Source organism: Eschrichtius robustus, chromosome 16 (assembly GCF_028021215.1).
Source record: "Eschrichtius robustus isolate mEscRob2 chromosome 16, mEscRob2.pri, whole genome shotgun sequence".
NCBI lineage: Eukaryota > Metazoa > Chordata > Mammalia > Artiodactyla > Eschrichtiidae > Eschrichtius > Eschrichtius robustus.
Genome location: NC_090839.1, coordinates 23604499 through 23624416, shown reverse-complemented (window position 1 = coordinate 23624416; position 19918 = coordinate 23604499). Strand labels below are relative to the sequence as shown.

Genomic DNA, 19918 nt, shown 5'->3' with positions numbered 1-19918 from the left:
GAGACCTCCCTCTCTGACCAGCCCCATTGCCCCTGAAACAGCCAGATAACAAGCTAACCTCGCCAGCTATGGCAGGAAGTCCTCATCCGCCCTCACAGCATCAGGTGTGGCACACACAGTCAAACTTTTATTGTCTGACACACGGTCAAACTTTTATTGACTGGCCACAGGACATCCAGTCAGACCTGTTTTGCAAACTGAATAATGTAGGAGGCGGCATCCCTGAGTCTCAGTCATCTGGACCATCTCAGCTACGGCAGGGATAAAGAGAGGATGGTACTATTTGATTAACTGACTGTCGGCAACACAGGAGGATTGTGCCTGAAAGTCCTCCCTGAGTGAGGTCCATCCTCCTGGCAGCCATGGCTCAGGATTTGGGACTGTGTCCTGAGGGACCCTGTGGTTCTGCTACCTATTTGCTGCCTGACCCATGAAGGAAGGTCTTTAGGTGTCCTCATCTGTAAAATGGGAGTACTCCCCATTCTGCCTGGTTCACAGGCTCTTAAGAGAGTTCAGTAACATCAGATTCTTCAAATGATGACACAGCACAGCTAGCATTCAGCCACAGGTTATGATACCATGCAGTGCGCTCATGGGGTAAAACCAGAGCTGTGAAGTGGATGCTCTTTTTTCCCACCCTTTACAGATGAGGAAAATGAAGTTCAGAGAGGTACAGTGACTTACCCAAGGTCACACAACCAATACGTGGTAGAGCCAGGTCAAACCCAGGCATTCTGATTCCGGAAGCCCCACTGTCCACCTCAACCACTCTGCTCCCTCATCCTGACCGTTGTGAACAGTGGCTGCGTGGGGCTGGGGCTGGGGCTGGGGCCAAGCAGGTATCAGTGCCTGGACCAGATCTGTCTTGAGCTGTGGGAGGTTGTTTTCAAATGCTTTCTCTTGCCAAACCCCTGCTATGCACATAGGAAGAAAATTACATTAATTTAGACTACCCAGCAGGAAGGTTTTGCGTAAACAAAGATTTTAAGAGAAATAAGCCCAAACCAGTTACCAGCTTGCACACTCTCCCCTGGTCACTCAGTTCCTCCTCTCCCCTCACCCCTTCACCACGTGGCATCAGGATGCTTATCGGGCTAAATGTAAATTCGTACCATGGTGAGCAGGCAGTCATATCATTCATTTACTCATCCATCCATCCATCCATTCATTTGTTCTAAAAACATTTCTTAATCTCTACTCTGCCCAGTATGGGGAGTTGAAGAAAAGATACTGCCTGTTAGAACTCATTCATCGAAATAATAATCACAGGCACATCGAATGGGCTGTGCCTTTGTCTTTAGGTCCTGGGCACACAGTGGTGAACAAGGTCCAGCTCTCCCACTTCCTGGCTGGATGACCTTGGGCAAGTTACCCAAACCTTTCCAGACCTCAGTTTCCACTTCTGGAAAATGGGGTGAGGGGAAATAATAGCATATCCCCCAAAGGGTTGATGTGAGGCTAAACTAAGGTAATCTATGCAAAGCCCTCCAAAGAGTGCCTGGCACATTACAAGAGGTCTGTAAATGTGAGTGGCCGTTATTTTTTCCTGCCTTTCCTAGGGGGCATAGGGTGTGGAGTGACACTGTAGGAGCTGGGGAAGGCTTTATCTAGGCGGTGACATCTGAGCTATTCTTTTTTTTTTTTTTTTTGAGCTATTCTTGAAGGATAAATTAGGGTGCAGTCACGGGAGGAGGTCTCCTAGGCTGTGGGAACAGCGGATGTAAAGGCAAGGATGTGAAGGAGCATAGCATTTAGGGAAAGGAAGTGGTCAGTGAGGCAAGATGTCAAGCGTGTGGAGGGGGAGCAGGGGGAGAAGAGGCTGGGAAGGAAGGCTGAGCCAGGGCTTGAAGGGCCTCGAATGCCATGTATGAAGTTCCAACTTCATCCTGGAGACCATGGAGAATCACTTCGACTTTTTAAGTAGGGGCATGATGTCATCAGATATGTGTTTCTGTGTTTTAGAAAGATTACTCTAGCAGCCCGTGTGGAACATGCCTGGAGCAAAAAATTCCTTCCCTTGGGGGCGTGGGTCCCTTTTTTTATTCTCCTTCCTTCCTTCCCCTCCTCCCTCCTTCCCTCCCTCCTTCCTTCCCTCCTTCCTTCCTTCAGCAAATATTTACTGAACACCCACGATGTGTGAAGTAGTGTGCCAGGCGCTGTGAATCCAGCTCTGCGGGAGACAGACAGCATCTCTGAGCCCACATTCTACTGGGAGAGACGGGAAGAGCAGGCAGGGAACTAGTTTAGGGGCGGGGGCAGGGCCAGGGTGCGAGGAGTTGGAGGCTGACCAGGAGGTCAGGGTTGAGGGTGCCTGGAGGGAGGAAAGTACAGGAGTGGGTCACTGGTAGAACGTTCAGGTGATAGGAGGAAAGACGGGCCGCGACGCCGCTCACCAGCCCCGCTGGTCTCCGAGCGAGCGCGGCCCTGGGAACCTGTTAGAGAGGAAATTCCCAGGCCCCGCCCCAGACCTACTGACTCAAAAGCTCCGGGGCGGGGCCCAGGGGTCTCTGTTTTCACAAGCCCTCCAGGTGACACCCCTCAAGTCTGAGAAGCGCTAATAGGAACAAGGAGCACAGAGGCGGGGGTGCTCTTTAGCGGCACCTGTGTGTCGGGGGTGGGAGGCAGCGAATTCCATTCGGGGTCTGATGAGTCTGAGGCGCCTGGGGGACGTTTCCAGGGGAAAGTGTCTAGGAGACATTGGTTTTCAAGTCTAGGGTTCAAGAAAGATCTGAGCTACAGATAAAGCGAGAGGAGACAGTGGCCTCGATGCGGCAGTGGAAGCCTTTAGTGGCTGAGGCGGCCCAGAGAGAGGCGGCGAGGAGGAGAGCCCGGAGTCCGCCGGAGGAAGGGCCGGGGCGGAGATAGCGGTGTCACCTTAGCCACGGAGAGGGGCTGCGCCTCCTAGAGGCAGGAGAGGGGACTGGCTGAAGATACAGGAGAGGCAGGCGGAGCAGCTGGCACCTTGTTCTGGAATGACCTGTGTCCCCATCAGTGTGAACGTGGAGGTGAGGCTTTTCCGGGAAAGAGGGGTCAATGGGAGAAGAAGAAGCTTGAGGGGAGAAGGGCCTGGAGGGACAATAGGATTCAAAGGGGCTAGTGGCTATTTCCTACCCTGGGAGAAAGGAAGCATTGAGCCCAGAAGGCTGCCCTTGTAAGGCCTGCTGCTGGGCCACATTCTGGGACTGCCTCTGAGAAAGTAAGTGCCTTGTGGATGGAATGCCAGGTAACCAGGTCACCGACAGCCTCAGCTGGAGGCAGGCCTCGGGGAAAGGTGGGGCGAAGACAGAGGGCTTCTGTCCTCACCCGTCCCCTGGCAGGCAGAGGTCCAGATCTAGTACCCTGCAGCCCACTGGGGAGCTGCAGTATGGACACAGCTTCTGGGCCCCTGGACAGACAAGGCTGAGCCCTGAGATGGGGCAGGAAGTAGGAGGTAGAGGCCGGCAGCTGGGCCCCTTCCAGATGTGGGCCAGTAAGTCTGGGACCAATTCCAGGAGTATCTAGCAGTTAGACTCCAAGGTAGGACCAGGAGAGCTGGCTCAAGGGCAAGTGTTCCAAGGGCAGAGTGGCATGGCAGAAGGAGTGCGTTGAATTTGGAGTCTGACCAACCTGGGTCTAAATCCAGGCTCTATCACTCACCTTCAGGAGGGCTTGAACAAGCCACTTAACATGCCCTGACCTTCCAGTTTCTCAACTATAAAACAAGAATATAAAAACAGTTTCCTATGGTTGTTCAGAGGCTTAAATGAGATCATGCATCCTTAACACAATACCTAGCACATAGCGAGTACTCAGAAAACAGTAGTTAGTATGTTCTTAGTAGCCAGCCTGTACTCCTATATTTACCTGACAGATTTCCGTTTGCAAAGCCCTTTCTCCTCTGTTATCTTCATAATGTCTCTGTGAGAGTGGGACAGGGGTCCCCTTTTTAAAAACTTTCTTAAGACTTTATTTTTTGAGAGCAGTTTTTCAGTTCGCAGCAAAATTGAGAGGAAGGTACAGAGATTTCCTGTAGACTCCCTGCCCCGGCACACACACAGCCCCTACCACCAACCCGTTATCAACACCCCTACCAGGATGGGACATTTGTTACCACTGATGAGCACACACTACAGGGGTCCCTTTATGTAGGTGAATCCATGAGGCCCGGAGAGCAGAAGTGGCTCCGTCCGGGTCACGTGGCTGGAACGTGGCAGGGCCAGGACCAGAACCTGGATGTCTCGACTCCTTTGTTAGTGCTTCCAGGGGGCAACACCGCGTCTTGTTCACCACAGTGTCCCTAACACCAGGCACTCAGTAAATGTTTGTTAAATGAGTGGGTAAGTGTGTAAGCATGTGTGTGAGCGAGCGAGGGATGAACAAGAGCAGACTGGACTGAACGATGCCTTCAGCTCTCTGCTTCTGACGTCACTATTCAATCTTGTGGCCGTGAGAGCTGCATGGCCACGTGCTCCAGCCATCCTGAGGGCCCGCCCACCTGAGACCTGGCCCTCTGAGCACTATTGTTTCCCCAGGAGAACAGTCTCAAGTCCGGGAAGGGGGCAGCTGCCATGATCCCAGGCCCACAGACGGTGGCCACGGAAATCCGTTCTCTTTCTCCGGTAAGTGGGCAGGGCCAGCCCAGGCTAGGGGACTCCAGGCAGAGAATGTGGACGCGGGTCCACAGGTGGCCTGCAGCAAGTACGACGTAGAGCGTGGGAGGCTGCCCCTTTAAGTGCAGCACCAGGAAATGGCATCACATTCAGATGCCCACAGGGCTCCCTGGTCCCCACCAGAGTCTCATCCATTGGTGGTGCCTGTGATGTGACAGCTGTTTTGCATCTGCTCTCCTTACTGACCAGGAGGAGCAATGGACTGGGAGTCCAGAAGCTTGGATTCTGGACCCAGCTCTGTTGGTGGCTGCCTCAATCGCCCAAGTCTGTCACTGTGAGGTCTCTTGCAGCTCCTGTGTTCTCCAAATCTGTTGTTTTCATCATTTAGTCCCAGAGAGAGCACATTCCCAGCCCTGACAGGGTGGGGGATTGGGAGGGCTCTGTTTCCACCTTGGATCCCTCTGTTCATTCTTCTAAGATGCCAGGATTCTTAAATTCTAGGGTCTTGTTAGGATTCTGGACCTCAGGGATCTCAGGTCCTAGGAATCTTAGATTCCAGGGTTTGAGGATTTCATGGGTCTAGCATTCTGAAGATTCCAGTATTCCTGAGTTCTTAGACTCAGTGGCTCAAAGCATCTTGGCTTCCAAACTTCACCTTCCTGGGACCCACCCCACCCACCCCGACTCCTCACTTGGTTTACCCCACCCCCGCCCCCCTCCTGCAGAGTCCAGTGTCCTCACCTGAGCCCCGGGTGGGGGGTGGTTATATTCTGCAGATCATCGGGAAAGATGTCCTCACCAGCACCTACGGCGCCACCGCGGAAACCCTCTCCACCTCCACCACCACCCATGTTACCAAAGTGAGTAGCAGCAGGATGTCGTATGCCCCCAGCCTGGCTGTGGGGCTCGGGAAGGTCATTGCCATGGCTCTGCCTTGTAACGTGGACAGAGAAGACCTGCGGCATTCCCAGTTCCTGGAATGCTGTGAGCTTTGTTCTGTGATAAGGGTCGTCCTAGGCGCCCACCTGCCCTTCAGTGTTGACAGCCAGGCTGGGGGTATGAGACCATCTCCTTGGAAGAAACTGTGAACCGTGGCGTTTGCGCCTTATAGATCCTAAGTGCTGGAGGGATTTAGAGGGGGGCGATTGAAGGAAGGCTCAAAGAATGAGGAAGGGTCTTCTGGAAAAAATGGGGTTTGTATAGGGTCTTGGGAAGCCAGGGCGGACTCGTGAGGGAGGATGCAGACGTTCTAAGCCACAGGGAAGATGGGAACAGAAACCGTGTGTTTGCTTATCCATTCACTGAGCAAATGTTAGTGAGCGTCAACCTCACGCTGGCCTCTGGGCTGAGGGCTGCTGGAGGGCTGCAAGCAATGCACACGGGGAAACAGGAGAAGCGGTCTCTGTCAGGAAGAAGCAGCACGTAGGGGACGTAACTGGGAAATTAGGTTGGACTGGAGGCAGGGGAAGCAGAATAGAGACAAAAGACAAATTCCAGGACAAATGTGACAACAGAGGGTCTGAGTCTGAGAGCCATTGGAAAGCCATCAAGGTTTTCAAGATGGGGAGTGACCCAGTGAAAAGGGGTTTAAGGAGAGGAGATTAGGTCCACCAGGATGTGCAGGCAGATGGGAGAAAGAAGAGAGAGAGTTATGGAGAGACTAGGGATGGAGGGCCTGGTGCAGGATGAGGGGAGGAAGAGGCAGGGCCAAAGAAGGGAGACATTCCTGGTGAGACAGCCATGACTTAGCCCATGAGGACAGAGGGCTGAGGACAGGCTGGCCAGCATGTCCATGCCTGAGTGGCCAGGGCCCAGGGCAGGGATGGAGGCCAGGGAGCCAGGATGGGTTGGAGGTTTTGCTCAAGCATCAAAGGAGGAGTCTGGTAGGCAGCGCTGGCCCTTGATGAGCAGAGACTGTCCCAGCCCTGCCCATTCCCATGCAGCACGGTCCCCAGAAAGCACCCACTCCTACCAAAAGCATCAGTGAGCAATGATGACGTCACTGAAAGCTTTATGGGAAGGTGTTCCATCACACACCCCACTGCATACAGCTCAGATAACTCTTCTTCCCAAAGTCCCTCCTAGCCCTGCCATCTGGGAGCCCCCCCCTCTTCTTTCTGTCCACTCCTGACCCCAGCTGGGGTTTCCCTTAGCCACCACCCGCCTTTAATATGCCAAGCAAGTAGGTCCTGCCCCATCTTCTACTTCTAAACTTGCACCCGAGCCCCATCCCTTCAGAAAACAGTGGCGGTTTCAAGCATACGTATAAGCATCATCAATGCAGTTTTCTAGTATTGTTTGAAGTCATTTAAAGTAGAACCTTGTCACCATTCACATTTCATTCATGTGTTCATTCAACAAATCCGCATTTAGCACCTGCCCTGGTCAGGTTGGACAGGGGAGTGGGGGAGGAGGGGATCCAGAGATGAACAAAGCACAGCCCCTGCCCTCATGGGCCCCAGCCTAGTGAGCAAGGCCAGGTCACACACACAACGTCAGAACAAGGCAGAGAGGCCCAGAACTGTGAGAGATACGAACTTGCCGCTCAGGGAGTACCGAGGCAGGAAGGAGGAAGGATCGCTCACCAGGGTCAGGGTGATAGCATTTGAACCGGGCTTGGAAGAGCTGGAGGGGACAGCTTGGTAGTTGGGGGAGTGGCGGCAGCCAGGCAAGATGTGCAGTCTGAAGTCCCAAAACCAGAAAAAGGAAAAAACCGAGGGAGCTAGGAGAGAAGGCGACTGCTGGTTCCAGCCTTGCCCTTGAGGGATGCTTTGGACCGGTCCCCTGTCGAGGCTGCTGCCCCAGCAGGACCCAAGGCTGACCTCACCTCCCTCTCCCTCTGCAGACTGTGAAAGGAGGATTTTCTGAGACGAGGATCGAGAAGCGGATCATCATCACAGGGGACGAAGATGTCGATCAAGACCAGGTATGGGGATGGGGAGCATGGCTCCCAGTGGCACTGCCCAGGCCCCAGGCCCTCCCGTACTGGTTTACCCGTGGATGGCTGCATTTGTGAGCAGAGATGTCCACTTCCTACTGACCCTGTCCAGAGGAGAAGCCCTCAAGGGAGGGGCACTGAGTGGGAGTCAGAAGGAGCCAGAAGACCTGAGCTGTGGCCTCTCCCCTTAACTCCTGGTCCTCAGCTGTGCGCTGGAGGGGCCTGTTGGTCTCCATGGCCTCTCCCGTATTCCACATGCTCTGACTCCTCACTTTGCCGTTCTTGTCCTCCAGGCCCTGGCTTTGGCCATCAAGGAGGCCAAACTGCAGCATCCTGACATGCTGGTAACCAAAGCTGTCGTATACAGAGAAACAGACCCATCCCCAGAGGAGAGGGACAAGAAGCCGCAGGTGAGGCTCGTGGGGCTCAGCAGCCGGGAGACGGAGGAGAGAACGAGGTCCTCCGAGGGGCATTTCCATTTGAGGACCCACCAAGAGGCTTGGCCCCCAGCACAGCTCTGACCTCCCCAACCGTCCTGGTTTGGGGCTCCAAGTGGAGAGGTAGCTCCCTCAGATACGACAAATCAGAGTGCAGAGAGGAAGGAAGTCTGGTTCCTTGGTTTCTTTGGGGTTTCAGGCTCCAGACCCAGAAAAGTAAATCCAGAAGTGGTCAGAAAAGGGGAGAGAGGATTGACAGTGGGTAGTGAGGTGGGACAGACAGAGACAAGCGTACCCTCACTGGCCATTGCCTGTAAGCTGGGAGTCAGAAAAAGTCCTGCCAGGCCCAGGGCCACATTCCTGTCCCTGACTCTCTGTCTCCATCACCGGTCACTGGACGTTGCCAGGGAGGAATTTTTTTTTTTTTTAATTGAAGTATAGTTGATTTACAATGTTGTGCCAACTTTATTTTATTTTTTAATTTTTTTAATTGAAGTATAGTTGATGCCAAGGAGGAATATGATGGCCAGAGCCCTCGATCCCATCTGTCTTGCTAGATTGGAAACCCTTCTCAGGCCACCTGAGGCGAGAACCTTAGGGACCCCAATCCTTACTCTTTCCACTGAAGGGCTATCAGTGCCTTCGTGAATAAGAGGAATGAGATGGTGCTGGAGCAGAGAGGTCTTTTAGCAGCTGAAATTGGGGGAAGCTGGGGGAAGGGTTCTGGCCCCTCTAGAAATTTACTGAATTTTGTCAGACCAATAATAACAAAATCTCACAGACATTGAATTGAGTGAAATAAGTCAAACACAAAAAGTACATACAATGTGAGTGCATTCATAGGAAGTTCAAAAACAGGCCAAACTAATCAGCGATGATCAAAGTCTGAATATTGGTTCCTTCTGGGATGTGACATTGACAGGGAAGAGCCACAAAGGGAACTTCTAGGGTGCTGGAAATGTCAGCGTCTTGAACTGGGGGAGTTGCATGGGTGTGTATATATGTAAAAATGAGTCAAGCTCCACACTTAGATTTGTATACTTTACTTACTTCACACCGTATACCTCAATGAAAAATAAATGCATTTCAAAGTCCCCCACAAACAGCAGGTCTCCCTTTTGTCCTCTTCCCTGATGAAGAAACCCAATGTTTTCTAGAAAGATACAGAATGTTTCTTTCTCATCCTTTGATTACCACCCCCTTCGTGTCAGAAGGAAAAGCACTGAACTTCCTGCAGTGATGGAAATGATTTTCTGTGTTGTGCAGTGTAGGAGCCACTAGCCGTACACGGCTGTTGAGCACTTGAAATTGGCTAATCTGAAATGAGATGTACCTTGAGGGTAAAATAGGTGCCGGACTTTAAAGATTACATATGGAAAAAGGAGTATAAAATCGCTCAATAATTTTTATATTGATTACATGTTAAATGATAATGTTTGGATATATTGGGTTAAGTAAAATACATTATTAAAATTAATCTCACCTGTTTCTTTTTACTATTTTTCATGTAAATTAAAACATTTGAATTTTAATTTAGAAATTAAAATTTTCTATATAGCTGGAAATTTTTAGAAAACCAGAAATACTAGAAAATTTAGAAAATACTGTCTAGAAAATCTATTATCTAAAAGATTTTAAATTCCGTCTGTGGCTTCATTTCTGTTGGATAGCACTGGTCTAGAAGATGTATAAACTGATCACGGGCAGAGCCTGCCTCCCAGCCTTCCTCAGACTTTCAAGTAAATTGTCACTCCTGTCCTCTCAGTTGCCCAGTTATTGTTGCTTTTTGTCCCCCAGATCTCAGAGTGGTAGAGTGTAGGTCACTTGCCAAGCTGGTGCTGGGCTGGCAGTATCACCTGGGGAACACAGATACTAGAAAACTATTGCCATAAAGTCGGACTTGGAAGTGCTGGGCCAGGACCTGGGAATCTTTATTTATACGTTGGTCCTTAGGAATTCCATGTGCAGCCAGGTGTAGGAGCCACTGATGCAAAGAGCTCTGTGCTGGGAATCAGGACCTGACTCCAATCCCAGCCATCCTGCTGACTTGGCTGTGTGGCCATTGGGGTCTCAGTTTCCTCATTTGCAAAAGAAAGAGATGGACAAGCCCCCTTCCAGTTATGTACAGTCCTCTGGCTGTTTGTTTGCTTTCCTAGCTTCTCATATCTTCTCCATTCCCCATCTCACTCCTCCTCATCTTTCCTGGGGCATCCCAGCCAGCCCCCCAGGCTCCTGCCTGCCCGCGTTCCCTGGCCATTTGGAGCTCTCGTCCCAGCCTCCACGTCCTGCCCACCCCATGCAGTCTTCTTTCACATCTGCCCACCTCACTGCTCCCTTTGAGGTCTCATTCCCTCCTCCTCGCCCCTCTTTTAGTCCTTTCTTTGCTGCCATTGTCCCACACATCACCACACACCCTCTCTCTCTCTCGGATCCTTCTGTAAAGGTCACCTTGTTATGTTGTCCTGGAGAAACAGAAGTTTCTCCCTTGCCTTTTCTGCCCACCTGCTTTCCCATTAGTTATCGCCAAGTAGGAACCACCTCTGACTTTTAATATAGTCAGACTCACTACTTCTGGGGGAGAGGTCTTCTCTGAATTAGAAAACTCTTTTTTAAAGTACTTGAAAAGTGTTGGTTTGATGGATGGATGCATCTTGGCACCCGGGATGATAGTCTTGACTCGAGTCTCAGTCCTGACCTTTATTAGCTGCGCAACTTTGAGCAAACAATTTAACCTTCTCGGCCTGTGTTTCCTCATCAGCCAACTGACAATGACAATGACATAGTAACAATTGCAGTAACTTATGGAGTGCTTACACTCTTCCAGGCACCTGGCTGTGCACTAGGCACAGTACTGTCACCTGCTCATTCATTTTACAAAGAAGGGAACTGAAGCTCTGAGATGTTAGGCGATTTGCTCACAGATTTGGAGCTGGGAACACAAAGAATTGGTTAGAGAGTCAAACCTCATCTGTTAGACTCCAAAGCTGCCTTATGGCCTTAATCTCCTGACCACGCTGACTGTTCGCAGTATCTATCTCATAGGGTTACTGAGATCATACATCTACAGTAGTAAGCACCGTGCCTGGCACATAGTAAGTGCTCAATAAGAGTTAATTATGACTATCATTACTATTAACACAAAGTAAGCTAACAAAATGCTGCCCGTTTGGACTCTGCTGTAATAAACAGAAGAATACATGATCATACAGTATTGTTTAGATGTCCCCGGTCCTTCTGAAGTGTCTATGGGCTTCAGAAGATATCCCACAAACCCAGAATCATGTTTACACTGAGTTTTGGGCAGGCACTTTATTAATCGATGAGGAAACTTAAGGTGAAGCCGGCACTGTAAGAAAAAATCCTCAGAAAGTAGCAGAATGGAGTATAAAGAACACACCTAGCTTTGGACTCAGAAAGTGTGCCCAGAGGAACCTGCCTGGGCCTCAGTTTTCTAATCTACAAAATGGAGTTAATCTATAAACTGGAGCTGCTGTAATAATTAAACAACATCTATGAGTGTCAGAGTCCTCTCAGGCTGCTGTAACAGAACACCGTAGACTGGGTGGCTTAAACAACACACACTTAATATCTCACAGTTATGGGGTCTGGGAAGTCCAAGGTCAAGGTGCCGGCCAGTCTGGTTCCTGGTGAGACCCTCTTCTGGTTTGCAGACAGCCATCTTCTCTGTGTCCTCACGTGGTGGAGAGCAGAGAGAGAAGTTATCTCTCTCACGTCTCTTTTTATAAGGGCACTCATCCTATTTATGAGTGCCTTCTAAAGGCCCCGCTTCCATATACCATCACCTTGAGGGTTAGGGCTTCAACATGTGAATTTCAGGGGGGGACATAAACATTCAGTCCATAGCAATGATGTACCAGGTGGTATCTCACATACAGAAGGTGCTCGGTGATGTGAAACTGCTTCCTTGTCCCAATAGTTTTGTCATGTTGAGGGGTTGATGAGAGCCCTGAGCAAGTCAGACCCTAAACTTCTATCACCAGCCTGGTGCACGCGGCCCTGTTTCCACGTGGGCATCCATCTTGCCAGTCTTCATCTTCTCTCCCCTGCCTGAATCCTCCAGGAACACCTGTCCCTGCTCCAGTAGATTTCTTTATGAAGTTCTTCCTCCTTGAAGTTCTTGCTGTGAGTGTGAAATCACACCCATCTTACAGTCTTCTCTTCTCTCCCTGCAACTCACAGGCCAGATGTGTGGCTTCTGCTCCATCTTTGTTCACTGGCCCGTCTCCTTCAGGCAAGACCTGTCTCCCAAACATTGCCAGCAAGAGGGCAGCATCCAGCCAGCTTCCCAGAGCTTTCTTACTTTCAAATTTTTAATTAAATGGGGGTGGGGATGACCTATTCCAAAGCAGGAGCCTAGGGTTCTCGTCTTGTTTCTGCCACCAACTTGCTAAGTCATTGAACCCTCTGGGCCTCAGTTTTCCCATTTGTCAAATGAGCTGAGAAGGATCAAATTTCTACAGCTCCGTTAGCACCTGACCATATGTAAGTGGCAAAGGACAGGGACAATATGCCACTTGTTAAATGGTTTGGGGTAGTTGCTGTGTGTCAGTCATGGTGTTGGCCCCTGGAAAGACAACAATAAGTAAAACACAGCCCTTGCCCTCAATGAGATCAAATAGTATGTGGTTAAGTTAACAACAATAGTAATAATAAGAACAGCCGGTATTTACTTGAATCCTCCCTACAACTTCGTGAGGTGGGACCCATTTTACAGAGGGAGCAACTAAGGTCTAAAGAGGTTAGGAAACTTGCCCAAGATGACAGAGCTAGTAGACTGTGGAATGGGATTTGAAACTAGGATTGTCTGATTTCAGAGCCCATGCGCCTTAACCACTAAGTTTTGGAGTCAAACCTGAGTTAGAATCCAGACTCCAGTTTCTTTACTTAAACACTCCTCTCTGGGATTTAACCCCCAAGACACAGCAGGCAGTGGCAAACAGAAGGGAAAGACAAAAACAGAAGATCTGCAATCACGACTAAACATTTCTTAGAACTGAGAGCAGATAGGAAGACAAAATGAAATGAGTATAATCTTAGCTTTCAGTGTTCAAGGAAACTTGGACAGATTTTCCAGCCAAAGTAAAAGACCACCTGCCTGGAAACAACCCAGCAAACATGCATGGCCTTTGGAGTCAGAGAGTCAGACAGAAGTGGCTTCAGTTCTCAGCGGCCACTTTCTTACAAGCTGTGTGGCCTTGGACAAGTCAGTCTATCTTCCTGAGTCATAATAAAGGGCACACAGTAAAGATAGGGAAAACAACCTCTTGCCATGTATTTAAAGATGAGTGACAAAAGTTACTAACTCTTCTTGTCCTCCTCCTTCCTTGGCATCTCCTCCCCGCAACGCCTCTGGCTTCAGGAATCCTGACCTCTGTGAAGAGTTGCTGGCGTTTCTGGTCCAACCCAAGCCAGAGAACCGTAAAGAAGGGGCCTTCATTCTGGATTCTCCAACTGAACACCGACGTCCCAGCTGCGACGTACTGTCCCTGATGAGAGACTGGGAAAGGAAAAGCATATATATATATAGATATATATAGATATAGATATATATACAGGAAACATCACGTCCTTGCACTGCTGCCGGGGCTGGCCGAGCATTCGGCCGACAGCAACGGCCAACATCTGAACGCCTACATTTCCTGTGCAGACAAATTGAAGAATTGGTAGGATTGTTCAGGAAAAAAAAAATTATAACAACAATAATCCCTTGCTCCGCCCCCCTCACCCCCTGCCGCGCCTGTCCCACCCCCCCTTGAAGCCCTGCGGAACAACCAAGGCAAGCCAGACCACGCTGATTGTAGAAGTACAATGCGACCCGGGTTCTACACGTTCCATTCAGTGGACGAGCATTCCATTTCTTTTTCTCCTGCGTCTGTTGCCCACTCAAATGCAAAGGAAAACACTTTTGCAGCCAAGCAAGAGAAGCTGCAGCAGCAAGACACGCCCTGTCAAACGTTTTCCAAGAAAGAGAGAAAATTCCCTGCTCGGAAAGGAGGAGGAGGAACACTAGATTCTTATTTTTTGGGTCTTGACACTGGGCTGCAAAATCCACCTTCCTTTCTTCCGCCTCCCCTCCCCGTCGACTGTCACACATCTTGTCAGTCATTTTCTGTCTGGGTTCCCTCGTCCCTCTCCCCCACCCCACCCCCGCCTCACCTTCTGTGTCCTGGTCCTGCTGAGGGCCACTGCAGATGACTCTCATTGGAAGCGAGAAAAAGCAAAGCAAAGCAAGAATGTGAAACCAAGCCACAGGAGGTGAAGTAGACATTGTATGTTATGGGTTCTCATTATGAAGGTGCAGCTCGTAGATTTGTATGGATGTGCTTTTAAGTTATGTATATTACATATAACAGGAAACAAATATTAAAATAAACAGTGCTGGTAAGTATGAAGCTGACATTTTAAAATTATAATTATCTGACTGTGATTGATGTATCCCAAGGTTCCTAGATCTCACCGAACCGACCCTGCCAAGGAGACCCGGACTCTGGCTGTGGGTCGCTCACAGTAGGAGCTGGTTCAGTGTAGAAATACAGTGTGTGGTGTTTGTAATTGATTGATGGGTGGGGAGGGGCGGGGCCCCCAGGTGGAGAGGCAGGGATTTTGGCAAGAAGGAAGCAACACGGGTGTGGTTCAAGATGCCTTCTTCCCCCTGGGCAGTAGCGACCGGGGGCTGGTTTGTGCTCAGGCGTGGGGTCCAGAGTTAGGATTCTGCTGCACAGGTCTCCCGGCTCAGTGCCCCCGCCTCCCTAGGAGGCTTGCCTCCTTTCTCAGTCTCTCTTTGTTTTGCCACGTCTTGCCTTTTCCTGACCGCATTGTGACAGCTAACTCCCATCCCGAGGGAGGTGACGTACCCAGCTGCCGCGGAAGACGGTGGCTTCCACCTGGCTGTCTGAACATCCCCAGCCCAGTCTTCTACTGTACCACTCCTGTATTCTGTCTGAATCATTCTCTGCTTCCTGGGCCAAAGCAGCCATGGTAGAGACTGAACACAGGGCAGGCCCTGATAGGTCAAAACCACACTCCCAAAGGCTTCGCCTGCCCCAGAGTAAGCTGAGGAGGATCTACGTATAAGACCCTGGCTTTAGAGACCTCGCCTTCAGTCGGCGTCTGCGCTCTGAGCCTGTGCCCTCGGAGTCCCAAAAATGGCCTTGAGACCACAGAAGCCCTTGGAGAAGACCCCCATCAAAAGCTTGGCATTGCCCTCTGGCACACGTGGGCTTTCCCAGGCTTTCCTGACACAAGCTGCTTCCCTGAGCTTAATGAGGCCCCTTCTGAGGGAGTTTTTCCCCACTGCCCTTTAATTTCTCAGTCCCATTTCATTTCCCCCATCCTGCTTCTAAAGCAGGCGATAAATTCACTCAACAAATATTTATTGAGTACTTACTTGTGCCAGGCACTGTAATTAGGCTCAAGGAGAAAGCGTGGGGGGAGCAGAGGACCTGGGAAGACCCCTGAGCCAGCCTTACATCTCTAAGCCCTCTGAGAACACTTCCGAATTCTCTCCAATTATCAGACATTGCCTAGGGATGTCCCAGAGAGGGGCTTGGCTTGCTTATTAGTTACCCCAGTGACACACATGCTTAGCTGCTTAACTGGTGCTGACCTGAGGCAGGACAAGAAACCAGAACAGTGTTTGCCTCTGTAGGCAGAAATGGGATGGAGAGAGGGTGGAGAGAGCCCCGCACCTGGGGCTCAGGTGGCACAGTCAGCCACATCCCCTCCAGGGCAGGCTGGTGGCCCACTCCGACTCCCCCCTGAGAGCGAAGGCACACTTTGAATGCACCAGGTTCTTTTTACGGTCCTGGGAGAGAAGCCACAGAGCCTCCTTCCTGTCCTCCTCAGCCTGAGAGCCCCCACTGTTTCTGGGCCAAGAGCTGGAGTGGCTCCACCCTCTCCGGGCCACCTGGAATTGGGCTCAGGCATCCCTGTCTTTGCAGGAACCAGGTGTCCTGAGCGCACAGGACATACCTCAGAGAGAGAATATTTGTTCTGGGTTCTGTGCCTGCCTTTAGACCCTAAGTGTGTGGCTTTAGGGCAGGGAAGATGTGACCAGGCTTAGCTTGTGGGCCAGCCAGGGTTTGTGGAGCTCTCCATCCCACAGATGTTCTGACCTTCCGCCGAGAGGCAGGCAGTGCCAGCAGGGAGGAGGGGAGCTGCAAAACTGAAATCTAGGTCACTGTTTCCTCCCCATCCTCCTCTTCATAGGGAATATAGACGTTTGTCTTGTCTGTCTTCAACCTACTTTTCCTTTTTACATTTCTCATCCTTTCTGTGCCACCTCTCCACCCAGGAGACCATGTAGCATGGTGGAAAAAGTCCTGGAGGGCAGTCAGGAGTTCTGGGTGGCCATCCTGGCTCAATCCCTAACTCACCACGTGCCATTGAGCTAGTCCCATTCCCGCTTCGGGGCCTCAGTTTCCTCACGTGCAAAACGAAGAGGATAAAGCAGAGGCTCTCCATGGCCTTTTGCCACTCTTCCAGCCTACAGATCTTTGTTTTCCCTTCTTTTGCTTTCTTGGGACCTTTTCCATCTGAGGGTATAGGAAGTGCCAAGACCTGTTTCAGTTTTTGAATCCTGCAAGCACATTCCAAGACTGGCCTGAAATTGCATGAACAACATCACTCTAAATATATACTTTTTTTTTTTTCCCAAAAGCACCTTCCCAACCAACTGCGATGCTGTCCTGGTCCTTTTTACTCTCACCCTTCTCTCCTCTCTTGTCCCCGCGCTCCCCCACCTCAGTGCTCCGTGCTGTATGCGTGTGCTCTCTGTTCTTGTATACTCAATAAAAGTGAAATAAATGTGTTTGATGCTGAACCACAAACTGCCTTGGCATCTCTCTCTCTGTCTCTGACCTAGGCTACCAGTACAAGTTGGCATTGTGGGAAGGGCTAAAGATGGGTGGAGAGATCCCAACTGGGACACTTTCATTCAAATATTTGCAGATCCCAATGTGGTCCAGGTCTTGGCTTTGGCTTTACACGTACAACAAGAAATAAGACAAAGCCCCTGACCTCCAGGAGCTCACAGGCTAGTGGAGGAAACTGATAATAAAACAGGCGAGCACTCAAAGATGATTCCAGAGTGGTCAGCACCAGGCAGGAAATGCATCAGGGAAGGGGATCGTCACTGAAGGAGACCACTTTAAATAAGGTGGCCAGTTATGGCCTCCCTGAGGACATGATTTTTGAGCTGAATGAAGAGAAAGATCGAGTAAGGTGAAGAACTTGGGTGAGAGCATTCTAGGTAGCAGGAAGAGTAGGCATGCGGACCCAGGACACAGAGGGCCTTGGTGTGTGGAGACACGCTTGAAAGAAGAGCACCGCCATTGGGGTCTTTTCCTACATCCTCATTCATGGGAGCCGAGTGGATAATGTATACAGCAAATGTTGCCATATCCCCATACATGCTACCCGTCCCGACGTTGACATCATTTTTCTTTCAATTGACTCTCTGTAGAAAAAAAAAAAAATTATTTAAAAAGGAAACTATATTACTTCCACAAATGAAAAACTAGCATCACTTGGCAAAGGAAGGAGGTCTTCATAAAAGTAAATGCAAGAATATTAAAATTTAAAAACCATAATCCATGTGAAACCTAAATGTGTCCCTTGGGCTACCTGAGGTGCATGTACCAGCACTTTGCTTTCATTCTACCAGACAACTCACCCCAAACCACCTTTCTTTACTACCCCAAATCTCACAAGCAAGAACCACTGCTAAGTCTTTGGTCCATTTTCTTCCAGTCTTTTCTCATGTATATGTATTTTATCAGAGTTGAAATCACCTTGTACATGCTGTTCTAAACACTTTTTTGGTGGGGAGGCTGTGACGCAAGGCATGCGGGATCTTAGTTCCCCAGCCAGGGATCGAACCTGGGCCCCCTGCAGGGGAAGCCCGGAGTTCTAACCACTGGACCACCAGGGAAGTCCCCCATTCTAAATACTTTTAAAAACTTAAATCCTGAGCATTTCCCTATAACTTCAAACACTAAATACTGTCTTTTCTTTTTAAAGGTAATTCATTAAATGCTACAAAATGCTATGCAGTGAAAAGCAATTCTTCAACTCTCTCCAGACTCCTGTCCATTGTCAGAGGCAGTTGCTTCCAGGAGTTTTGTGAATCCTTCCCTGAATTTTCCCTGTAGGTTTCCTTTAGTTATCTGTCACACCTGGGGTCCTGGAATAGGACAAGGTTTGCAAACATTGGGTTCCCACCCACCCTGGATCTGTGTCTCTGTCTCCCATAAATACAGAGTCAGCCTCCAAGTTGCTTAGGAATAACCTGGCTGATTCATTTAGATCAGTGACTCTTAACTTGTCTGTGTGTGTGTGTGCATGTGTGTGACTTTGTCCCTCAAGGAACATTTAGCAATGTTTGGAGATATTTTTGGTTGTCACAGCTGAGAGGTGCTACTAGCATACAGTGGGTAGAGACCAGGGATGCTGCTAAACATCCTACAACACACAAGACAGCAGCCCTACAACAAAGAATTATCCAGCCCGGAATCTCAGTAGTACCAAGGTTGAGAAACCTGGTCTGGGTGGACATGCAACCCACCAGCTGGGATTCCTGGGCTACCATCTACGGCTCCTGTGCCCATAGTTCAGTGTCCTGAAGTCTCAGAAGATGGTGAGTCCTGCTAGAATAGGGAGCTCTGAAAACAGACCAAGGAGCTCAGCACCTAAGGCTGGAAATGGGGAGGGTTGGGGAGGGAGCTGAGCTTCTTCATGCAGGAAATGGAACTGACATGACAGACAGATTGACATGCATGACTGTGACTGATGGAGGCCATCTCTGGGTAATCCAGCAGCAGCTCATTGTGATCAACCATGACTGCAGGGCCCGGTCTAGTCTGTAACCCACTAAGAGATGAATTTTGACTGAGACAGATTGGCATGCTCAGCTGTCACTGAGGGAGTGTGACAGGCAAGCTAAAGAGCAGCAGCATGGGGACAAGAACAGACAGTCACCAGTCAGACATTGGTTTGCCCCCTAGCCTGGCCACTCTGGCTGTGTAACCTCTTTGAGCCTCAGTTTTCTCTTCTGCACATTGGAATGCTAAGTCTGCTTAGTAGGGTTAGTGCAAGGATTAGAAATCATACTCCAAGTGGCCTGCCCTATGGATTTTGGACTTACCTAGGCAGCCCTCACAATCATGTAAGCCAATTTCTTGTAATAAAGCTCTTATATACCTCCTGTTGGCTCTGCCTCTTTGGTTGAACCCTGACTGATACAACCACCCAGCACAGGGCTAGGCTCCAAAATAGAAGCCATTAATTAATAAAGAATTACCGTCATTAATTAAATGCATAATATATGTATTGAGCTGGGCCTTTGTGCCTGGCTTTGTGCTAGGTTCCAGGAAAACGGTGGAGAACAAGACAGGCAGGTTTCCTCCCTCAAGGTGCGTTTACAGCCTGACTGAGATATCGTACTAGGCCTGCACTGTCAGAGGACACTAGGTTGTTATAGCTAGAGGGACTGATGTGGTGACTACTGCTGTGAGACTGGTTCTCTCTGGGCTGGGTTTCTGAAGCTCTCCTCTACAGCTGAGTATGGTTGGAATCTGGGACCGGGTGATAACGGGCCAGCTGTGACACTGTCACTCCGATAGAGATCGACTGACCCGGACCACGACTGAGCCTCTGTCTGTGGCTACTGGGCAGTCATGAACTTGACCCCAGCCTCAGAAACCATGACTGATTGAGACCGAAAAACCATGGCTGGTGGATGTGTTTCTGGAGCGGGATATAAAATGCATCGTTTGATGAAAGTTATTATCCACGGTTCAGAAGCGAAAACCAGTAACTAAAAGTAGCAAAAGGCAATGTTTGATGGTGCGGAACCTGCAGCCACGGGCCGTTTCTCCCGCGACCGAGAGATCCGCCCGGCCCCTTTTCCTGTTGCTCCAGTCCGGCGCCAGAGA

The 19918-nt window shown here is 50.0% G+C and overlaps 1 protein-coding gene across 9 annotated transcripts in view; it reads left to right on the top strand.

The window, feature by feature from the left end:
• The window catches only part of EPB41L1 (erythrocyte membrane protein band 4.1 like 1), a 70126-nt gene extending 53313 nt beyond the window's left edge, over window positions 1–16813 (top strand). For all 9 annotated transcript variants that reach the window (XM_068525100.1, XM_068525103.1, XM_068525108.1 and 6 more), the window contains 5 exons: window positions 4512–4598; window positions 5366–5449; window positions 7435–7515; window positions 7821–7937; window positions 13345–16813. In XM_068525100.1, coding sequence (XP_068381201.1) covers window positions 4512–4598; window positions 5366–5449; window positions 7435–7515; window positions 7821–7937; window positions 13345–13353 — 378 coding nt within the window. In that variant the 3' untranslated portion in view covers window positions 13354–16813. The remainder of the gene's footprint in view (window positions 1–4511; window positions 4599–5365; window positions 5450–7434; window positions 7516–7820; window positions 7938–13344) is intronic.
• The last annotated feature ends 3105 nt before the right edge of the window (window positions 16814–19918 follow it).